We start from the raw sequence: 19272 nt of genomic DNA, 5'->3' as shown, positions 1-19272 counted from the left end.
GTCTAAAGCTGGCCTCTATGGCTTCATGTCTAAAGCTGGCCTCTATGGCTTCATGTCTAAAGCTGGACCCTATGGCTCCATGTCTAAAGCTGGCCTCTATGGCTTCATGTCTAAAGCTGGCCTCTATGGCTCCATGTCTAAAGCTGGCCTCTATGGCTTCATGTCTAAAGCTGGACCCTATGGCTTCATGTCTAAAGCTGGCTTCTATGGCTTCATGTCTAAAGCTGGCTTCTATGGCTCCATGTCTAAAGCTGGCCTCTGTAGCTTCATGTCTAAAGCCGGACCCTATGGCTCCATGTCTAAAGCTGGCCTCTATGGCTTCATGTCTAAAGCTGGACCCTATGGCTTCATGTCTAAAGCTGGCTTCTATGGCTTCATGTCTAAAGCTGGCTTCTATGGCTCCATGTCTAAAGCTGGCCTCTGTAGCTTCATGTCTAAAGCTGGACCCTATGGCTCCATGTCTAAAGCTGTGGCTCCATTTCTATGGCTGGCCCATGTTGGCTTGTCCTTCTTCTACTGCGGCCCTCAGTTAATAAAGAAACCAGGTTTGAGGTCAGCTCCATTTCAATTCAGGAAATTAATTGAAAATCCAATGGTGAAGGTGCATAAAGATGTAAGAAATTTTAATATGACGTCTTCGTTTGAGCACTATCCACAGACTTTTTAAACTACGGTGTGCGATATGGTTCAATGTGCCTATAAATCAGCACAATCTACTTTATTTTTTCAAATTGTGCCCGTGTTGAAGCTTGAATTGTGATTATGTATATTGTTCTAATGAACATACAAAAACATTGTAACGGGAGCACTGTACAATACGGAGAACTTAGAAAATGTGGCGTTTGTGGAAGGTACATGGGGACCGCCATCTTTATGCACCTTCGCCATTTCCATTTGAGTGACTGTGTTGAGTTTTCATGACTTGAAATGTGTATTTATTCACTCTCTGAATAGACTAAAGGGAAACGGATCTTATTCCAACCCTGTGGAACACATTCCCCTGATGTTGCACGCCCCCAGCCTAGACAACCCTCTAATGGTCTCCTTGAGGCTGTGTTCTCAATACAGAGAGAGAGAGGAAGCGAGAGAAAGAGAGAGTGCCTCCATTTTAGATGTGCGTTATGTAAAGGTGTAATGAGGTGACCCAGTTTGTCTCTGTCACTCCTCTAAAATCATTCATCTCTTCAACATTGTCAGTGTTGGGTTATGTTTTATGTTGTTTTCTATGAAGTACTTATATACTGCCACAGGTCAACTGTAATTCATACCTTGCTGTATATCTACACTCACAGTAGCAGGTTTACTGGCTATAAAGTATTTTTTACAAATCTGAATACGATAAATTAATCACATTGTAGCATATTCTGTGAAGTCTGGATATGGCATATGTCAGTATTAAACCATGTTGAATGTTTTTGCTCTCTCTGTCTCTCTCTGTGGTTTTTTTCTCTACACATTTCAGTCCATGGCTCTGTTCTCTCCTTGGCTTCAAACACTTCATCCAACTATTCCTCGGTGAGTACTATAATTATTAAATAATCCAGAAATAGTTATTGGGCTCAGCTGTTGTGTGCCCACAGGATATACTTTCACGATTATAACAGTTGGTCCCTTCACAATGACATGACTGTGTGTGATATAGGCCTGGCCTGCCAACTGTAGAAATATAACCATCTAGTGTTTCTCTCTTGGATTGAAAACATGCCTGAAGTGAGGTGATATGTTGTGCCAAATGTCATTGATGAGTTCCAGAGCTGTCAACGATGACTTTTTACCTCAAAACATGGGCTTTTCTCTCCTTTTCCAATTTTGTCCATGGTTTATAGATCACTTTATTGTTTACCCAGGTCTTTACCATTATGTTTACATTATATACAGTGGGGAGAACAAGTATTTGATACACTGCCGATTTTGCAGGTTTTCCTACTTACAAAGCATGTAGAGGTCTGTCATTTTTATCATAGGTACACTTCAACTGTGAGAGACGGAATCTAAAACAAAAACCCAGAAAATCACATTGTATGATTTTTAAGTAATTAATTTGCATTTTATTGCATGACATAAGTATTTGATACATCAGAAAAGCAGAACTTAATATTTGGTACAGAAACCTTTGTTTGGAATTACAGAGATCATACGTTTCCTGTAGTTCTTGACCAGGTTTGCACACACTGCAGCAGGGATTTTGGCCCACTCCTCCATACAGACCTTCTCCAGATCCTTCAGGTTTCGGGGCTGTCGCTGGGCAATACAGACTTTCAGCTCCCTCCAAAGATTTTCTATTGGGTTCAGGTCTGGAGACTGGCTAGGCCACTCCAGGACCTTGAGATTCTGACGGAGCCACTACTTAGTTGCCCTGGCTGTGTGTTTCGGGTCGTTGTCATGCTGGAAGACCCAGCCACGACCCATCTTCAATGCTCTTACTGAGGGAAGGAGGTTGTTGGCCAAGATCTCGCGATACATGGCCCCATCCATCCTCCCCTCAATACGGTGCAGTCGTCCTGTCCCCTTTACAGAAAAGCATCCCCAAACCATGCTTCACGGTTGGGATGGTGTTCTTGGGGTTGTACTCATCCTTCTTATTCCTCCAAACACGGCGAGTGGAGTTTAGACCAAAAAGCTCTATTTTTGTCTCATCAGACCACATGACCTTCTCCCATTCCTCCTCTGGATCATCCAGATGGTCATTGGCAAACTTCAGACGGGCCTGGACATGCGCTGGCTTGAGCAGGGGGACCTTGCGTGAGCTGCAGGATTTTAATCCATGACGGCGTAGTGTGTTACTAATGGTTTTCTTTGAGACTGTGGTCCCAGCTCTCTTCAGGTCATTGACCAGGTCCTGCCGTGTAGTTCTGGGCTGATCCCTCACCTTCCTCATGATCATTGATGCCCCACGAGGTGAGATCTTGCATGGAGCCCCAGACTGAGGGTGATTGACTGTCATCTTGAACTTCTTCAATTTTCTAATAATTGCGCCAACAGTTGTTGCCTTCTCACCAAGCTGCTTGCCTATTGTCCTGTAGCCCATCCCAGCCTTGTGCAGGTCTACAATTTAACCCCTGATGTCCTTACACAGCTCTCTGGTCTTGGCCATTGTGGAGAGGTTGGAGTCTGTTTGATTGAGTGTGTGGACAGGTGTCTTTTTATACAGGTAACGAGTTCAAACAGGTGCAGTTAATACAGGTAATGAGCAGAGAACAGGAGGGCTTCTTAAAGAAAAACTAACAGGTCTGTGAGAGCCGGAATTCTTACTGGTTGGTAGGTAATCAAATACTTATGTCATGCAATAAAATGCAATTTAATTACTTCAAAATCATACAATGTGATTTTCTGGATTTATGTTTTAGATTCCGTCTCTCACAGTTGAAGTGTACCTATGATAAAAATGACAGACCTCTACATGCTTTGTAAGTAGAAAAACCTGAAAACTCGTCAGTGTTCCCCAATATAGGCCATGCGTCCCCAATAGAGGCCAGGGGTCCCCAATATAGGACATGGTTCCCCAATATAGGCCAGGGGTCCCCAATATAGACCAGGGGTCCCCAATATGGGCCATGGGTCCCCAATATAGGCCAGGGGTCCCCAATTACATTCAGCCACGGGCTGATTTTTCCTTGAATGGATGGTTCGGAGGGCAGAACCATAGTTTTAAATAATTTGTACACCCAAGAATATATAGTTTAATAGAAAAACAGAATAATTTCAAACCTTGATTACATTGGGATACGATCACATATGCCTATCTATTTATGCGTAGGAATACTTGGGAACACATTTCCTAAATTAAAATCACTTTAACCTGATTTCCTGGTGATTTTACGGTCTTTCATGTCCAACAACGAAAAGTATTAAAAAAATTATAATAATTCCCGCAGGCCGAATTTGGGGAACCCTGCTATTCTACCCTGCTTTTACCCTGCTGAACTCCTATAGGATGCAGTCTGAACCCACTACCCTCTGTAAACCCAGGATAGTGCCAGACTTACAGAGCTACTGTGATACTACCTCAACCAACCGTATCATCCACTAGCCCCAAGTTCACTCTCCCAAGTTCACTCTCCCAAGTTCACTCTCCCAAGTTCACTCTCTCTCTCTCTCTTGTTGTTTCTTCTTTCCGTCCTACTATGCTCTCTAAGACCGAGGAGCGGATACAAGGAGAGGTAAGGCTGTTCCGCTGTTCCACTCTCGCCTTGTCTTCATCTTCCAAATATCATCTCATTCGCTTTCGTCCATCCGTACTGTTCACGTCCATCCATTCAGCGGTGCTTTAGGATCTGAAACATTGGTGTTTTCCAGTGTTTTTAATTGATTTATTTAGCATGTTCAGTGTAACTCGACATGCAGGGATATTGCTGTACAGCAACCATGTGTCTATTGTTTTTCATCAAGTTTCCTACTTTATAATCTCATCCTCTCCCATCCATAAAGCTTTATTTTAATTTACATTTTTTATAAGCTTACTTTGTGTCATGCACCTTACCCAGCCAATACCCAATGCCATATATCACCATACAGTGTAAGGCGCTTTGAGATGTGGAGAAAAGCACAGTATGGAGTTATGTTAAATTATGTTTTCCTGCACTGCCTGTCTAAAGGACCTTCTTGTTGTCATTTTCTTCACAGCAAATCCGCAAGCTGAGACGCGAGCTGGAGAACTCCCAGGAAAAAGTGGCCAACCTGACTACCCAGCTGTCTGCCAATGTATGTAGAACATGCTTCTCACGTTTCAACCTCTGAGCCTCTATATGGTGGCCATATTTGTTTCTGGCGTTGTCTAGTCTTGAGTTGCTAGGCACAAGTTGCATTGTTATGTAGTCTAAGTCTGGCCAAATCAAAACTAGTGTACTGTATGCTATTATTTTATTGTTGGCTAAATGACAATGGAGTTGGCTAAAGCAGCAACCGGTCTGGCTAGAATGGACATGAACCTTCTTATGATGGGATTAAGGGCAGCCATTTTGGTCAGGGAGTTGTTCAACTGTGGTTTGCCTGTGCTGTGATAAGATATTCTCTAAAATCATGAATTTGAAGAATGTATCTGCACTGTATGTTTGTTAGCTAGCTAGGCAGCCAGTTTTAGAGGAATAATTCCAATTTTCAAATTAACTGCCAATATGCCAACATTCAAACAATGCAGTCAATCCACAGCCGTACACTGACTGAAATCAGTTGATGATAGAACTTAGACTTAGGACTTGGGCGGCAGGTAGCCTAGTGGTTAGAGCGTTTGGCCAGTAACTGAAAGGTTGCTAGATTGAATCCCCTAGCTGACAAGGTGAAAGTCTAAAAAGGCAGATAACACATTGTTCCTAGGCCGTCATTGTAAATAAGAATTTGTTCTTAAAACTGACTTACCTAGTTAAATAAAAAAAATGGACAAGTTGTAAATGCAACAAGTACTGATATTGTATTATATAATAACACTCACTACTTTCCAAGAAAACAAAATGTTGAACATTTATGGTCTGTTTACATATATTTAAGAGCCTATTTATACAGAAAATGTGTAAAAACACATTTAAATTGTATAATTATATGACAATATTTTAGGTTGACAATAATTATATTACACAATTTTTGATATCACATGCCTTTTATTTTCTTGCATAAATCAAATCTGGATTATGCCTCTACTGCTATTAATTTCTATTAGACTGGGTTTGGATTTCTCCCTGGCTGTCTGTCATTTTCACCTCATTCATTATGTGCCTATGACACACCTTTGTTCTACCATGATTCTATTAGGATTGATTGTGAGAGTCTCTGTCAACAGCAGCCTCACAACTTGTCCCATACTACGGTAGCAGCATCCATAACAAACACATTTCTTAATGTCTGTGTTGGGACATACAGTATGATGGATGGAAGCTGTCTCTGGGTGCCAGACATTATTAATTGTGAAACATGAGAGGTGATGATGGGGTTTTTGCCACACAAGCCAACACAAAAACCATGTCTGAAAAATTCTGATATATTGATAAAGATATTATGAAGCTATTTAGAGTGCCTGGATCGTCAGGCGTTGATTACTCTGATGTTGAGCTACGATAGGAAAACATGCCGTAGAGGGTGAGATCAGAAATGGTGCTGGCTGTGATAGAGGCATAAATCTATCTGTGATTTTATTGCCCAGTGTTGAAAGCATAGTACGCAATCTAACTCCCTGACCAAAATCCACTCAATGATCATGTTAATAATTCTATAGTTGTGTATTGGTTAGTTAGAGTTTGGTTCAAGAGTTTTCCCTGGCCATGTGACCTTACTAGGACAAATCCCCTGGCCATAGTTGTAGTCACTGTGCAGGTAAGTAACCATAACCTCTCCTGGAGGGGCTATGTCTGCCCTCCTTGGCCCAGTCATAGCTGAACGTGATGGTGGTTAAAGTTGGCTTTGGCCCTTGCCAGCCATGATGAACCCTACTAGAGGCTGGCTCTGGCCCCCGCTCCATACCCATACCTAGGGAGTGAGTAACACCAGCAATAGTGGTTGAGATTTATGAACCCTAGGCACCACAGGGGGGTAAAATAGCAACGCTGCACCCCCACCACGTTATGGAGCCCTTCTCTCCTCCGTACTGACACAACCTCTTCTACTCTTTCTGTACTCCACCTCCACACCCCACCCGCCCCTCACCCCTATCACCCTCCTCCCCGCCCCTCTCCTCACCTCTCTTTACCTCAGCATGACACTCCTGCTATCAGATGCTTCATACAGTATATTACATGTGTTAAGAGAGTGAGTGAAATTCTGCCGTCATGCACTGTATTTGTTGAAAGAGACCATTTTCTCAAAGCTGTGGAGATACCAGTCTAAAACCAAAACTTTCTTTTCAGGAAATGCACTTGATTACTATGTGTTGCATGTTGTTTTAGCAAGTCAAAGTCCACTACAGTACTAACACTGTCCATTGGCAATACCCTTGAACATGCTCCAACCCTCTGACCTGAGTGTCTTACTGATACTGTGTGATTGAATGTGAGATGAACACAGACCTTGGTTCAGTAATAATACATTAATAAACAGTATTTATAAACAACTAATAAAACAATATAGTATCATATTATTGAATATGTTTTGCTTCAGCCTTTACCCACTGTGTTGTTGTCTTTATCATGTGTTAAATTGTATGATGTTGCTCTTAACTGTAGTTGATTATTACTGTAATTTGTAATAATTGATATTGAATAGCCAGCCCTCTGGCCCAATGTCTGTGTCTGTGTGTGTCTAGGTTGTGTGAATGTGTGCAAATAGTGTGACCCCGGCCTAATGCCACTGTCCCTCTCTCCTCCACTGTCGGCTGTATTGACTGCTGGTTCTGGAATATCTGCTGCCCCCTGCCTGCTGGCCGCTGACTCACACCTCTGGATGCTGGGTGTAGCAGCTAGGACAGGTTTGTTGGAATGTCTGTTGGAATGTCTGTTGCTTCCAGATCCCTCCTCCGTTCTTCGCTGTCACATGACTCTTTGATCGCCCATCCCGTCCCGCAGACTGACAGTCTAACCCGGTGATAAGGTTCCTGTCTGAGTCACCGTGTGGTGCCCCCAGCTAGGTCTCGACACCTACCTTGAATCATGTCTATAGGAGCATAAAAAAAGCAGACATTGAATATCCCTTTGAGCATGGTGAAATTATTAATTACACTTTGGATGGTGTATCAATAAACCCAGTCACTACAAAGATACAGGCATACTTCTTAACTCAGTTGCCGGAGAGGAAGGAAACTGCTCAGGGATTTCACCATGAGGCCCATTTAAAACAGAGATTAATGGCTGTGATAGGAGAACACCGAGGATGAATCAACAACATTGTAGGTACTCCACAATACTAACCTAAATAACATAGTGAAATGAAGGTAGCTTGTACAGAATACAAATATTCTGAAACATGCATCCTGTTTGCAATAAGGCACTAAAATAAAACAAAAACAAATGTGGCAAAGAAATGAAATGTATGTCCTGAATATAAAATGTTTGGGGCAAATCCAACACAACACGTCACTGAGTACCACTCTTCATATTTTCAAGCATGGTGGTGGCTGCATCATGCTATGGGTATGCGTTTCATTGGCAAGGACTGGATAGTATTTAAGGATAAAAATAAACGGAATAGAGTTAAGCACAGGCAAAATCCTAGACAAAACCTGGTTCACTCTGCTTTCCAACACACACTGGGAGATGAATTCACCTTTCAGCAGGACAACAACCTAAAACAAAAGGCCAAATATATACTGGAGTTGCTTACCAAGATGACATTGAATGTTCCTGAGTGTTGTAGTTACAGTTTTGACTTAAATTGTCTTAAAAATCTATGGCAAGACTTGAAAATGGCTGTCTAGCAATGATCAACATCCAACTTGACAGAGCTTAAAGCTTTGAAAAATAATAATGAGCAAATATTGTAAAGTGTGGAAGGCTCTTAGAAACTTACCCAGGAATACTCAGAGCTGTAATCGCTGCCAAAGGTGATTCTAACATGTCTTGACTCAGGGTTGTGAATACATATTTAAATGAGATATTTCTGTACTTCATTTGCTAAAAATTCTAAAAACGTGTTTTCACTTTGTTATTATGGGGTATTGTGTGCAGATGGGTGATATATCAATTTAATCCATTTTGATTTCAGGCTGTAACACAACAAAATGTGGAATAAGTCCATGTGTATGAGTACTTTCTGAAGCCACTGTATCTACAAATACCATATAAGTGAAAACATCTGGCTGTAGATATTGTTACCATATTAAATTACAGCCACACACACCACTATGCGAGTTCATTTTAGTCACTGAGCAGATGCTCTCATCCAGAGCGATTTACAGGAGCAATTAGGGTTAAGTGCCTTGCTTAAGGGCACACCAACAGATTTTTCACCTAGTCAGCTCAGAGATTCCAACAAGAAACCTTTCGGTTACTGGCCCAATGCTCTTAACCGCTAGGCTTTCTGCGACCGCTCAGAAAGGTCTCCCATGCTACTGTACCACTCCCGCTCCTCCTGGAGAAAGCCATTTGCTTGATGTGTAGTATACCTGTGGTGCAGTGACTCATCTCTGTGTTCTCTCCTCTCTCTCTCTCTCTCTCTCGCTCTCTCTCTCCCTCCCTCTCTACCACCTCTCTCTTTACCCTACCTCTTCTCTCTCTCTTTGAAGGCTAATTTGGTAGCAGCGTTCGAGCAGAGCCTGCAACTGATGACGTCACGTCTACAGACCCTGTCGGTCAGCCAGGAGCAGAAGGTACCGGTAAATGCAGCTGCCATAATGTAACCTTCTCTTACATTTGTTTACTTTCAGAAACTTCAGTGGAGCTGAGTTTTGTTCAATTAATTTACTATCCAGCTATTTCCAATCAATGTAAAATAAATGTTTATTATTCATAACTCTTTCTAGTTTACTATAATTAGATGTAGCAAAGATTCAGTATCTTCTGGTTGTGAGAATCTCATTTAAAAAAATGTGTGTGGGGTATTCATATTAACCTACAGTTTTTCAAACAAATGAACCAATTGACTTTTGTTCAATGAAAATCTGAGAGCAAAGTGAGCCTAGAGTGTAGACAGTCCGATCTCATCAGTGTGCGTTGACAGACTAACGTACCACAACAACCCCTAAGCCTGATCCACTAGACCCCCCCCCCCCAGGCACCATCTAACTGCTGTGTCATCCTGTTAGAGAGCAGAGGACAGGGACTCAGCACCGCTGCCGTTGGTCCTCCTGACAGGAAATGAAATCTAGTCAAAGGTTGACATGGTGCTAAGGTTGTGTTTTCACAAGCCACTCAACACGATCCTTCAGGAACTCCGAGACACCATAGAAATTCCATAGTCAATCCCCATCTGATATTGCCCGTTCTGATATTCATTAATTTCTTCTTATTTTTGGGGGGGATTATAGACACTGCGCTGCTGGAACTAGAAACATGAGCATTTCGTTGCACCTGCTTTAACATCTGCTAATCTGTGTACACAACAAATAAATGTTGATTTGATTAGGATTCATCTATCAGCGCTGTTCTATTGATGTTTGGAGAATTCCCAGATTCCTGCTTAATCCCTTCTGATCCCGGGAATCTTCCAAAATCTGGTAATTTTGAGAAAGTTCCCAGAGACAACTAACATTTTGTCAGTGTGTTTATGTATTGATCCTGTTTCCCCGTAGGACTCTGAGCTGACTGATCTGAAGGAGACCATAGAGATCCTGAAGACGAAAAACACAGAGGCCCAAGATATCATCCATGTGGCCCTCAGCAACCCTGACATCCCTCCTAAAGGTAGAGAGCCAACCAAGGGCCTAGCGTTCTTTTACCATAATCACTCCCCACATACCTTCTCTCTCCTCTTCTCTCTCCAGAACCATTTTGTTCTCTCTCTTCTCTACCTTCACCAGTAAATATTCCGGGATGGTTTTTCAAAACCGTCAAAACCATTGTCAAAATACCGTCAACAATATTCCCGTAGCTGAGGAGTGCTCAACTCCATTCTCTTATAACGAGGCAGAGTTGAGTTTTGACAACTGGTCACATGATTTGCTAGCATCAACATTCAGTCACCATCAGTCGATACTTGTAAAAATGGTCATTCTGAAAAGGCTTACCTGTACCTATGTTTGAGCGTTCCTCAGCTAGCAGGTCGGTTGCCCTAGTGACTCCACACAGACACATGCTGCTCCAGAGCCTGTGCTCTTATTCCCTCAGACAAGCAAGCCTCAAAACGTTGTTCATCTGCACAATGTCTCTCGATTACATTTTGCTTGTAAATGTCCAAACTCACCATTAAATGATATTCGGTAGATACTACCTATAACTTAATGAGCTAGATTGCCTGTCTTTGCAATTAGTTTATTTTCGTTTGAGCTCGTTAGCATATTTAGCCAGCAGCCTCTATAGAAATGAATTGTGATAATGTTGTTAGTATTCTGGTAATAGATGCCCAATAGGCTTTTTGTTGCGTGTTTAGCGCCCCCTTGTCTACCAAGACTGTAATACCGAAACTCCCGGTAAGAGAAAAGGAAAATCTGGAGACCGCCCAACCCTTATTCACCCTCCTCACTAGCTCCTCTCTCCAGAACAGTTCTTCTCTCTAGCTCCTCTCTCCATAACAGTTCTTCTCACTAGCTCCTCTCCTCTCTCCATAACAGTTCTTCTCACTAGCTCCTCTCCTCTCCTCTTTCCAGATCAGTTCTTCTCACTAGCTCCTCTCCTCTCTCCACAAGAGTTATTCTCTCTAGCTCCTCTCCTCTCTCCAGAACAGTTCTTCTCTCTAGCTCCTCTCTCCATAACAGTTTTTCTCTCTAGCTCCTCTCCTCTCTCCAGAACAGTTCTTCTCACTAGCTCCTCTCCTCTCTCCATAACAGTTCTTCTCTCTAGCTCCTCTCCTCTCTCCAGAACAGTTCTTCTCACTAGCTCCTCTCCTCTCTCCAGAACAGTTCTTCTCTCTAGCTCCTCTCTTCTCTCCAGAACAGTTCTTCTCACTAGCTCCTCTCCTCTCTCCAGAACAGTTCTTCTCACTAGCTCCTCTCCTCTTTCCAGAACAGTTCTTCTCACTAGCTCCTCTCCTCTCTCCAGAACAGTTCTTCTCACTAGCTCCTCTCTTCTCTCCAGAACAGTTCTTCTCTCTAGCTCCTCTCTTCTCTCCAGAACAGTTCTTCTCTCTAGCTCCTCTCTTCTCTCCAGAACAGTTCTTCTCACTAGCTCCTCTCTTCTCTCCAGAACAGTTCTTCTCTCTAGCTCCTCTCTTCTCTCCAGAACAGTTCTTCTCACTAGCTCCTCTCCTCTCTCCAGAACAGTTCTTCTCACTAGCTCCTCTCTCCATAACAGTTCTTCTCTCTAGCTCCTCTCCTCTCTCCAGAACAGTTCTTCTCACTAGCTCCTCTCCTCTCTCCAGAACAGTTCTTCTCACTAGCTCCTCTCTCCATAACAGTTCTTCTCTCTAGCTCCTCTCCTCTCTCCATAACAGTTCTTCTCTCTAGCTCCTCTCTTCTCTCCAGAACAGTTCTTCTCTCTAGCTCCTCTCTCCAGAACAGTTCTTCTCACTAGCTCCTCTCTTCTCTCCAGAACAGTTCTTCTCACAATCTCCTCTCCTCTCCTCTTTCCAGATCAGTTCTTCTCACTAGCTCCTCTCCTCTCTCCACAAGAGTTCTTCTCTCTAGCTCCTCTCCTCTCTCCAGAACAGTTCTTCTCTCTAGCTCCTCTCTCCATAACAGTTCTTCTCTCTAGCTCCTCTCCTCTCTCCAGAACAGTTCTTCTCACTAGCTCCTCTCCTCTCTCCATAACAGTTCTTCTCTCTAGCTCCTCTCCTCTCTCCAGAACAGTTCTTCTCACTAGCTCCTCTCCTCTCTCCAGAACAGTTCTTCTCTCTAGCTCCTCTCTTCTCTCCAGAACAGTTCTTCTCACTAGCTCCTCTCCTCTCTCCAGAACAGTTCTTCTCACTAGCTCCTCTCCTCTTTCCAGAACAGTTCTTCTCACTAGCTCCTCTCCTCTCTCCAGAACAGTTCTTCTCACTAGCTCCTCTCTTCTCTCCAGAACAGTTCTTCTCTCTAGCTCCTCTCTTCTCTCCAGAACAGTTCTTCTCACTAGCTCCTCTCCTCTCTCCAGAACAGTTCTTCACACTATCTCCTCTCTTCTCTCCAGAACAGTTCTTCTCTCTAGCTCCTCTCTTCTCTCCAGAACAGTTCTTCTCACTAGCTCCTCTCCTCTCTCCAGAACAGTTCTTCTCACTAGCTCCTCTCTCCATAACAGTTCTTCTCTCTAGCTCCTCTCTTCTCTCCATAACAGTTCTTCTCTCTAGCTCCTCTCTCCAGAACAGTTCTTCTCACTAGCTCCTCTCTTCTCTCCAGAACAGTTCTTCTCACAATCTCCTCTCCTCTCTCCAGACAGTTCTTCTCTCTAGCTCCTCTTCTCTCCAGAACAGTTCTTCTCTCTAGCTCATCTCCTCTCTCCAGAACAGTTCTTCTCACTAGCTCCTCTCCTTTCCAGAACAGTTCTTCTCACAATCTTCTCTCCTCTCTCCAGACAGTTCTTCTCACTAGCTCCTCTCCTCTCTCCAGAACAGTTCTTCTCACAATCTCCTCTCCTCTCCTCTTTCCAGATCAGTTCTTCTCACCAGCTCCTCTTGTCTCTCCAGAGCTTCAGATGAAGAGGCAGAACTCGTCTGAGAGCATCTCCAGCCTGAACAGCATCACCAGCCACTCCAGCGTGGGCAGTCTAAAGGAGCAGGAGGCCAAGAAGAAGAAGAAGAGCTGGGTGAGAGCACAGAACCGCCTGCTGTAAATAGAATAGATCATTAGAATTAGGATTCTAATTGAGATCCTGGTTCTATGAGAGAACCCACTGAGAACTCACTGGGGCCAGGGCAGTGGTGTACTGTCTTGCCGAATTCAGTCCGAGTACCAGAAACGGTCTGGAGTTTCTCTATCTCTATCTCTATCTCTGTCTCTGTCTCTGTCTCTGTCTCTGTCTCTGTCTCTGTCTCTGTCTCTATCTCTATCTCTATCTCTATCTCTATCTCTATCTCTATCTCTATCTCTGTCTCTGTCTCTGTCTCTGTCTCTGTCTCTGTCTCTGTCTCTGTCTCTGTCTCTGTCTCTGTCTCTGTCTCTGTCTCTGTCTCTGTCTCTGTCTCTGTCTCTGTCTCTGTCTCTGTCTCTGTCTCTGTCTCTGTCTCTGTCTCTGTCTCTGTCTCTGTCTCTGTCTCTGTCTCGCTCTTGCTCTTGCTCGCTCGTCTTTGAGGTGAGTAGCAGATATTGTGAGAGCTGCAAGTCCTCCCTCCATTCCTCCCTCCCTCCGTACACTGATGTGTCTCCGTACACTGATGTGTTCTAATCTCATGTTAAACCTAGCTAACTCCACTTCATTCACTAACTGTATGTTACATAAGCATACCATGTACGTTAAATATATGCCAGATAAATTATTCATAAATCACAAGTAAATAAATCGTTAACAAATTGAATTCATATGTTCTCAAAACCTGCAGTTAAATTCTGTTTGGTTCAGTGTCAGAGAAGTGAAATAGAGATTTCTGATTTCATGCAAAGCCAGTGTTAGTGAATGAAGCCGATATTTTTTCTGTCACATGACAATATAAACTTTTCGTGATTGATTTATTGTCAACCCATTGTGTTGTTTTGTTTGGTGGTCGTTCTTGAATATCATTAAATGAGGAGCAAGGCTTTTATGTTTATGTTGGGTTTGTTGACAGTAAAACCTATATGAGGAATTCTCCACATTTCTTAAGTGTCTGTACTATCTGTAAAGTATAAAATAAGTGTGCTTTAGGATTCGACAAGAAATAAAATCATTATTCTTGCAGCAACTCAAATCTGTACGGTCTGTGCAGCGCTCAAGGCTCATCAATGCAATTTCCAGCTGCTCTTCCCTCTCATTGGACAGTGCTCTTCTCTATTCCTTCCCCCTCATTGGACAGTGCTCTTCTCTATTCCTTCCCCCTCATTGGACAGTGCTCTTCTCTATTCCTTCCCCCTCATTGGACAGTGCTCTTCTCTATTCCTTCCCCCTCATTGGACAGTGCTCTTCTCTATTCCTTACCCCTCATTGGACAGTGCTCTTCTCTATTCCTTACCCCTCATTGGACAGTGCTCTTCTCTATTCCTTACCCCTCATTGGACAGTGCTCTTCTCTATTCCTTACCCCTCATTGGACAGTGCTCTTCTCTATTCCTTACCCCTCATTGGACAGTGCTCTTCTCTATTCCTTGCCCCTCATTGGACAGTGCTCTTCTCTATTCCTTGCCCCTCATTGGACAGTGCTCTTCTCTATTTCTTGCCCCTCTTTGGACAGTGCTCTTCTCTATTCCTTACCCCTCATTGGACAGTGCTCTTCTCTATTCCTTACCCCTCATTGGACAGTGCTCTTCTCTATTCCTTCCCCCTCATTGGACAGTGCTCTTCTCTATTCCTTCCCCCTCATTGGACAGTGCTCTTCTCTATTCCTTGCCCCTCATTGGACAGTGCTCTTCTCTATTCCTTGCCCCTCATTGGACAGTGCTCTTCTCTATTCCTTGCCCCTCTTTGGACAGTGCTCTTCTCTATTCCTTGCCCCTCTTTGGACAGTGCTCTTCTCTATTCCTTACCCCTCATTGGACAGTGCTCTTCTCTATTCCTTACCCCTCATTGGACAGTGCTCTTCTCTATTCCTTACCCCTCATTGGACAGTGCTCTTCTCTATTCCTTACCCCTCATTGGACAGTGCTCTTCTCTATTCCTTACCCCTCATTGGACAGTGCTCTTCTCTATTCCTTCCCCCTCATTGGACAGTGCTCTTCTCTATTCCTTCCCCCTCATTGGACAGTGCTCTTCTCTATTCCTTCCCCCTCATTGGACAGTGCTCTTCTCTATTCCTTCCCCCTCATTGGACAGTGCTCTTCTCTATTCCTTCCCCCTCATTGGACAGTGCTCTTCTCTATTCCTTACCCCTCATTGGACAGTGCTCTTCTCTATTCCTTACCCCTCATTGGACAGTGCTCTTCTCTATTCCTTACCCCTCATTGGACAGTGCTCTTCTCTATTCCTTACCCCTCATTGGACAGTGCTCTTCTCTATTCCTTACCCCTCATTGGACAGTGCTCTTCTCTATTCCTTGCCCCTCATTGGACAGTGCTCTTCTCTATTCCTTGCCCCTCATTGGACAGTGCTCTTCTCTATTCCTTACCCCTCATTGGACAGTGCTCTTCTCTATTCCTTACCCCTCATTGGACAGTGCTCTTCTCTATTCCTTCCCCCTCATTGGACAGTGCTCTTCTCTATTCCTTCCCCCTCATTGGACAGTGCTCTTCTCTATTCCTTGCCCCTCATTGGACAGTGCTCTTCTCTATTCCTTGCCCCTCATTGGACAGTGCTCTTCTCTATTCCTTGCCCCTCTTTGGACAGTGCTCTTCTCTATTCCTTGCCCCTCTTTGGACAGTGCTCTTCTCTATTCCTTACCCCTCATTGGACAGTGCTCTTCTCTATTCCTTACCCCTCATTGGACAGTGCTCTTCTCTATTCCTTACCCCTCATTGGACAGTGCTCTTCTCTATTCCTTACCCCTCATTGGACAGTGCTCTTCTCTATTCCTTCCCCCTCATTGGACAGTGCTCTTCTCTATTCCTTCCCCCTCATTGGACAGTGCTCTTCTCTATTCCTTCCCCCTCATTGGACAGTGCTCTTCTCTATTCCTTACCCCTCATTGGACAGTGCTCTTCTCTATTCCTTACCCCTCATTGGACAGTGCTCTTCTCTATTCCTTACCCCTCATTGGACAGTGCTCTTCTCTATTCCTTCCCCCTCATTGGACAGTGCTCTTCTCTATTCCTTCCCCCTCTTTGGACAGTGCTCTTCTCTATTCCTTCCCCTTCATTGGACAGTGCTCTTCTCTATTCCTTCCCCCTCATTGGACCACACTTACAAAGTCTAATGAACATCTCTGTCTCATTACCGGGTGCTAATTTCTACAGTTTCCCTGCAGACTAAGCTGTTAGGTTATTTCCATGTTGTGTGTACTGCAGCCCGTGACTATTGTTTTTTCACGCTGCCAGATTAGCCTTGGGTTCTCACATTGTCCCGCTTCACCTCAGCAGGAACAACAGCAGTATAGGGGTGGCGAGATTTGAGGATTTTGAGGACAATATTGTTTTCCTACTGGTTATATTCAAGTCTAGAAAATCAGAGGCAGTAGTTACTGCTGTGATTTTTGTATTATTTGTAGTTTTTTATAGCATATTAAAACATACAATCTACTTGTAGGGAAGCCGCTCAACATCTACATCACATTAGTGATCTAACAGACTCCCATCCAGAGCGACACACAGAAGCAGGGCCAGGGTCATCGCCCTGCTCAAGGGCAAGTCGACAGATCTCCCACAAGGTCAAAAAACGGGGACCCGAACCCGCAACCTATCTGCCATCGGCCAAAGCTCCCCACCGCCAGGCCAACAGCCCTCCCCCCAGATCTCCTGCTGTGATATTTTGATGAAGCAAAGGAGTGTGTCTCAAATGGCACCATTAACCCTATATAGTGCACTATGCAGGGAATAGGGTGCCATTTGAGACACATCAAAGAGTACGGGATGGTTACAGGGGTCTGACTGAGGAATTGTTCACTGTGGTTCTCTCTGGGTACTCTATCAGTCTTACAACTTTAATTCTGTTCCAGAAGGGGATCCTCACTCTTTATCTCTGTTATCTATGTACTCCTGTTGTACAGCTGAGGAGTTCCTTCAACAAGGCGTTCAGTAAGAAGGGTTCAAAGCTCTCTGCTTCGTACGCTGACATCGAGGAGATCGCCACTCCAGATTCCTCTGCACCCTCCTCTCCTAAGATCACCATCCACCACGGGGACAGGGATGGGGACGGGGACAACTCTCCCTCCATGATGAGGTCCTCTGTCTCTGTATCCTCCTCTGGGTAAGGCCTCACACATCCTGATCCCCCTTGGTGCCCCTCTAGTCTGAACCATGTTTCGATTCCATAAAATACATATTTCAAACATTGAGGTGCACCAAATGGTATGTATGTATGAATTTAATGTATCAGTATCTATCTCTCTATCATGTATCAGTATCTATCTCTATTTCATGTATCAGTATCTATCTCTATTTCATGTATCAGTATCTATCTCTATATCATGTATCAGTATCTATCTCTATATCATGTATCAGTATCTATCTCTATATCATGTATCAGTATCTATCTCTATAGCATGTATCAGTATCTATCTCTATAGCATGTATCAGTATCTATCTCTATATCATGTATCAGTATCTATCTCTATTTCATGTATCAGTATCTATCTCTATTTCATGTATCAGTATCTATCTCTATTTCATGTATCTATCTCTATTTCATGTACGAATATCTATTTCTATTTCATGTATCAGTATATATCTCTAATTTAATCTATCAGTATCTAGTTCTATTTTATTTATGTGTCTTATTTATCTCCATCAGTTTAATGGAATAGATTAGATATGTGCCACATCAGTTTCAATGGACATGATGCGTCTGTTCAGTGTTTGCATCATGTGTTTTTCTCCCTCAGGCTGTGTGAAGGAGGCGAGGATCCCCCGGAGGATGAGAAGGTTGTGTCTACGCTGCGCTCGGCCCTCTGGGAGAAGGAGAGGAAGCTGACGGACATCCGCCTGGAAGCCCTTAGCTCCGCCCACCAGCTGGAGCAACTGCAGGAGGCCATGAACAACATGCAGGTGTGTGTGTCTGCCTGTGTGTTTTTGTGTTACCTAATGATGTCTACTGTAACGTAGATATGGTTTGACCCCTGACCCTGACCCCATTAGGGCCCTACAGGACTCTCCTCACTAAGTAGTTAGCTGTGTTAGTATCCCCCTTAATCCTACACTGTGTCCCTGCCTGCAGATGACAGTGGAGAACCTGAAGGCAGAGAATGACCAGTTGAAGACAGGTGGTCCCTCAACCTCCACCTCCCAGTCCTCCAGCTTGGCATCACTGGGCACCGCCTCGCCACGTCAATCTGTTGCCATATCTCTGAGCAAGACCTTAAGCATGAGCCTGGGAGAAGGCAGCTCCCCTGGTGAGGGCTGGCGTCAGTAACACAGTAACTAGAGGAACACAGTCACCACTGAACAAGTTTAAGACTGAATGACTTCCATGAATTAGCTTTAATTTTAAATCTGAAACTAGAGATAATTATCACAAAACATGTCAGCTAAATAACCCTCCTTAAAGCGTGTATATGAAACCTAACAGTTGTTACAAAACGACCCAACAACCACCCAGGAGTCTATTCACAACCAGTAGTGATCTCACTTCACCTCATTTTAACTGTAAAAATTAACACAAGGACAATGTGTACCCACGTTTATGTGTTTGATATGTTAAAGTAGTCAGGGAAAGCACTCATTAGATTATTCCTTGACTTCTCTTTCTGTTTCCCCCTTTCTCTCTCTCTCTCCATTTCTTTCTTTATCTCTCTGCCTCCCTCTCTCTGAACAGACCTGTTCCAGACAGAAGCCGTCAGTCTCACCTCTCAAAGGGACGACCCACGTGTCAGAGTGGTGGTTCGTGTGGCCAACCTGCGCATCTTCAAAGATGTGAGTCTTTTTATTACAATTCATGATGAATGTGCCAGACGTATTCAGTTCAGTAGACCTCTATAATAAGAGTGATGGTTAACCTTTAACCTATCCAGTACTGCTGGTCCTTGTTCAACAGGAGGTGAAACAGCAGGACTTCTTCATCGGTACTGTGAGGGTTAACGGCAGAATGGACTGGCCTATGTTGGATTCGGCTGTCGGCCAGGCTTTTAAGGTGAG

The 19272-nt window shown here is 43.8% G+C and overlaps 1 protein-coding gene across 5 annotated transcripts in view; it reads left to right on the top strand.

Moving 5' to 3' along the window:
• The window catches only part of LOC139542608 (neuron navigator 1-like), a 97986-nt gene that overhangs the window by 64696 nt on the left and 14018 nt on the right, over positions 1–19272 (top strand). For 3 of the 5 annotated variants that reach the window (XM_071348258.1, XM_071348250.1, XM_071348268.1), the window contains 11 exons: positions 1463–1515; positions 4137–4160; positions 4624–4701; positions 9143–9232; positions 10148–10259; positions 13075–13229; positions 17190–17389; positions 18024–18186; positions 18356–18530; positions 18953–19050; positions 19172–19267. In XM_071348258.1, the coding sequence (XP_071204359.1) occupies positions 1463–1515; positions 4137–4160; positions 4624–4701; positions 9143–9232; positions 10148–10259; positions 13075–13229; positions 17190–17389; positions 18024–18186; positions 18356–18530; positions 18953–19050; positions 19172–19267 (1244 nt within the window). The remainder of the gene's footprint in view (positions 1–1462; positions 1516–4136; positions 4161–4623; positions 4702–9142; positions 9233–10147; positions 10260–13074; positions 13230–17189; positions 17390–18023; positions 18187–18355; positions 18531–18952; positions 19051–19171; positions 19268–19272) is intronic. The other 2 variants (XM_071348277.1, XM_071348286.1) reach the window with 2 other exon arrangements.

Source organism: Salvelinus alpinus, chromosome 2, assembly GCF_045679555.1.
Source record: "Salvelinus alpinus chromosome 2, SLU_Salpinus.1, whole genome shotgun sequence".
Lineage (NCBI taxonomy): Eukaryota > Metazoa > Chordata > Actinopteri > Salmoniformes > Salmonidae > Salvelinus > Salvelinus alpinus.
Note: the sequence above shows the minus strand (reverse complement) of the source record. Positions and strands in the feature narration are given on the sequence as shown.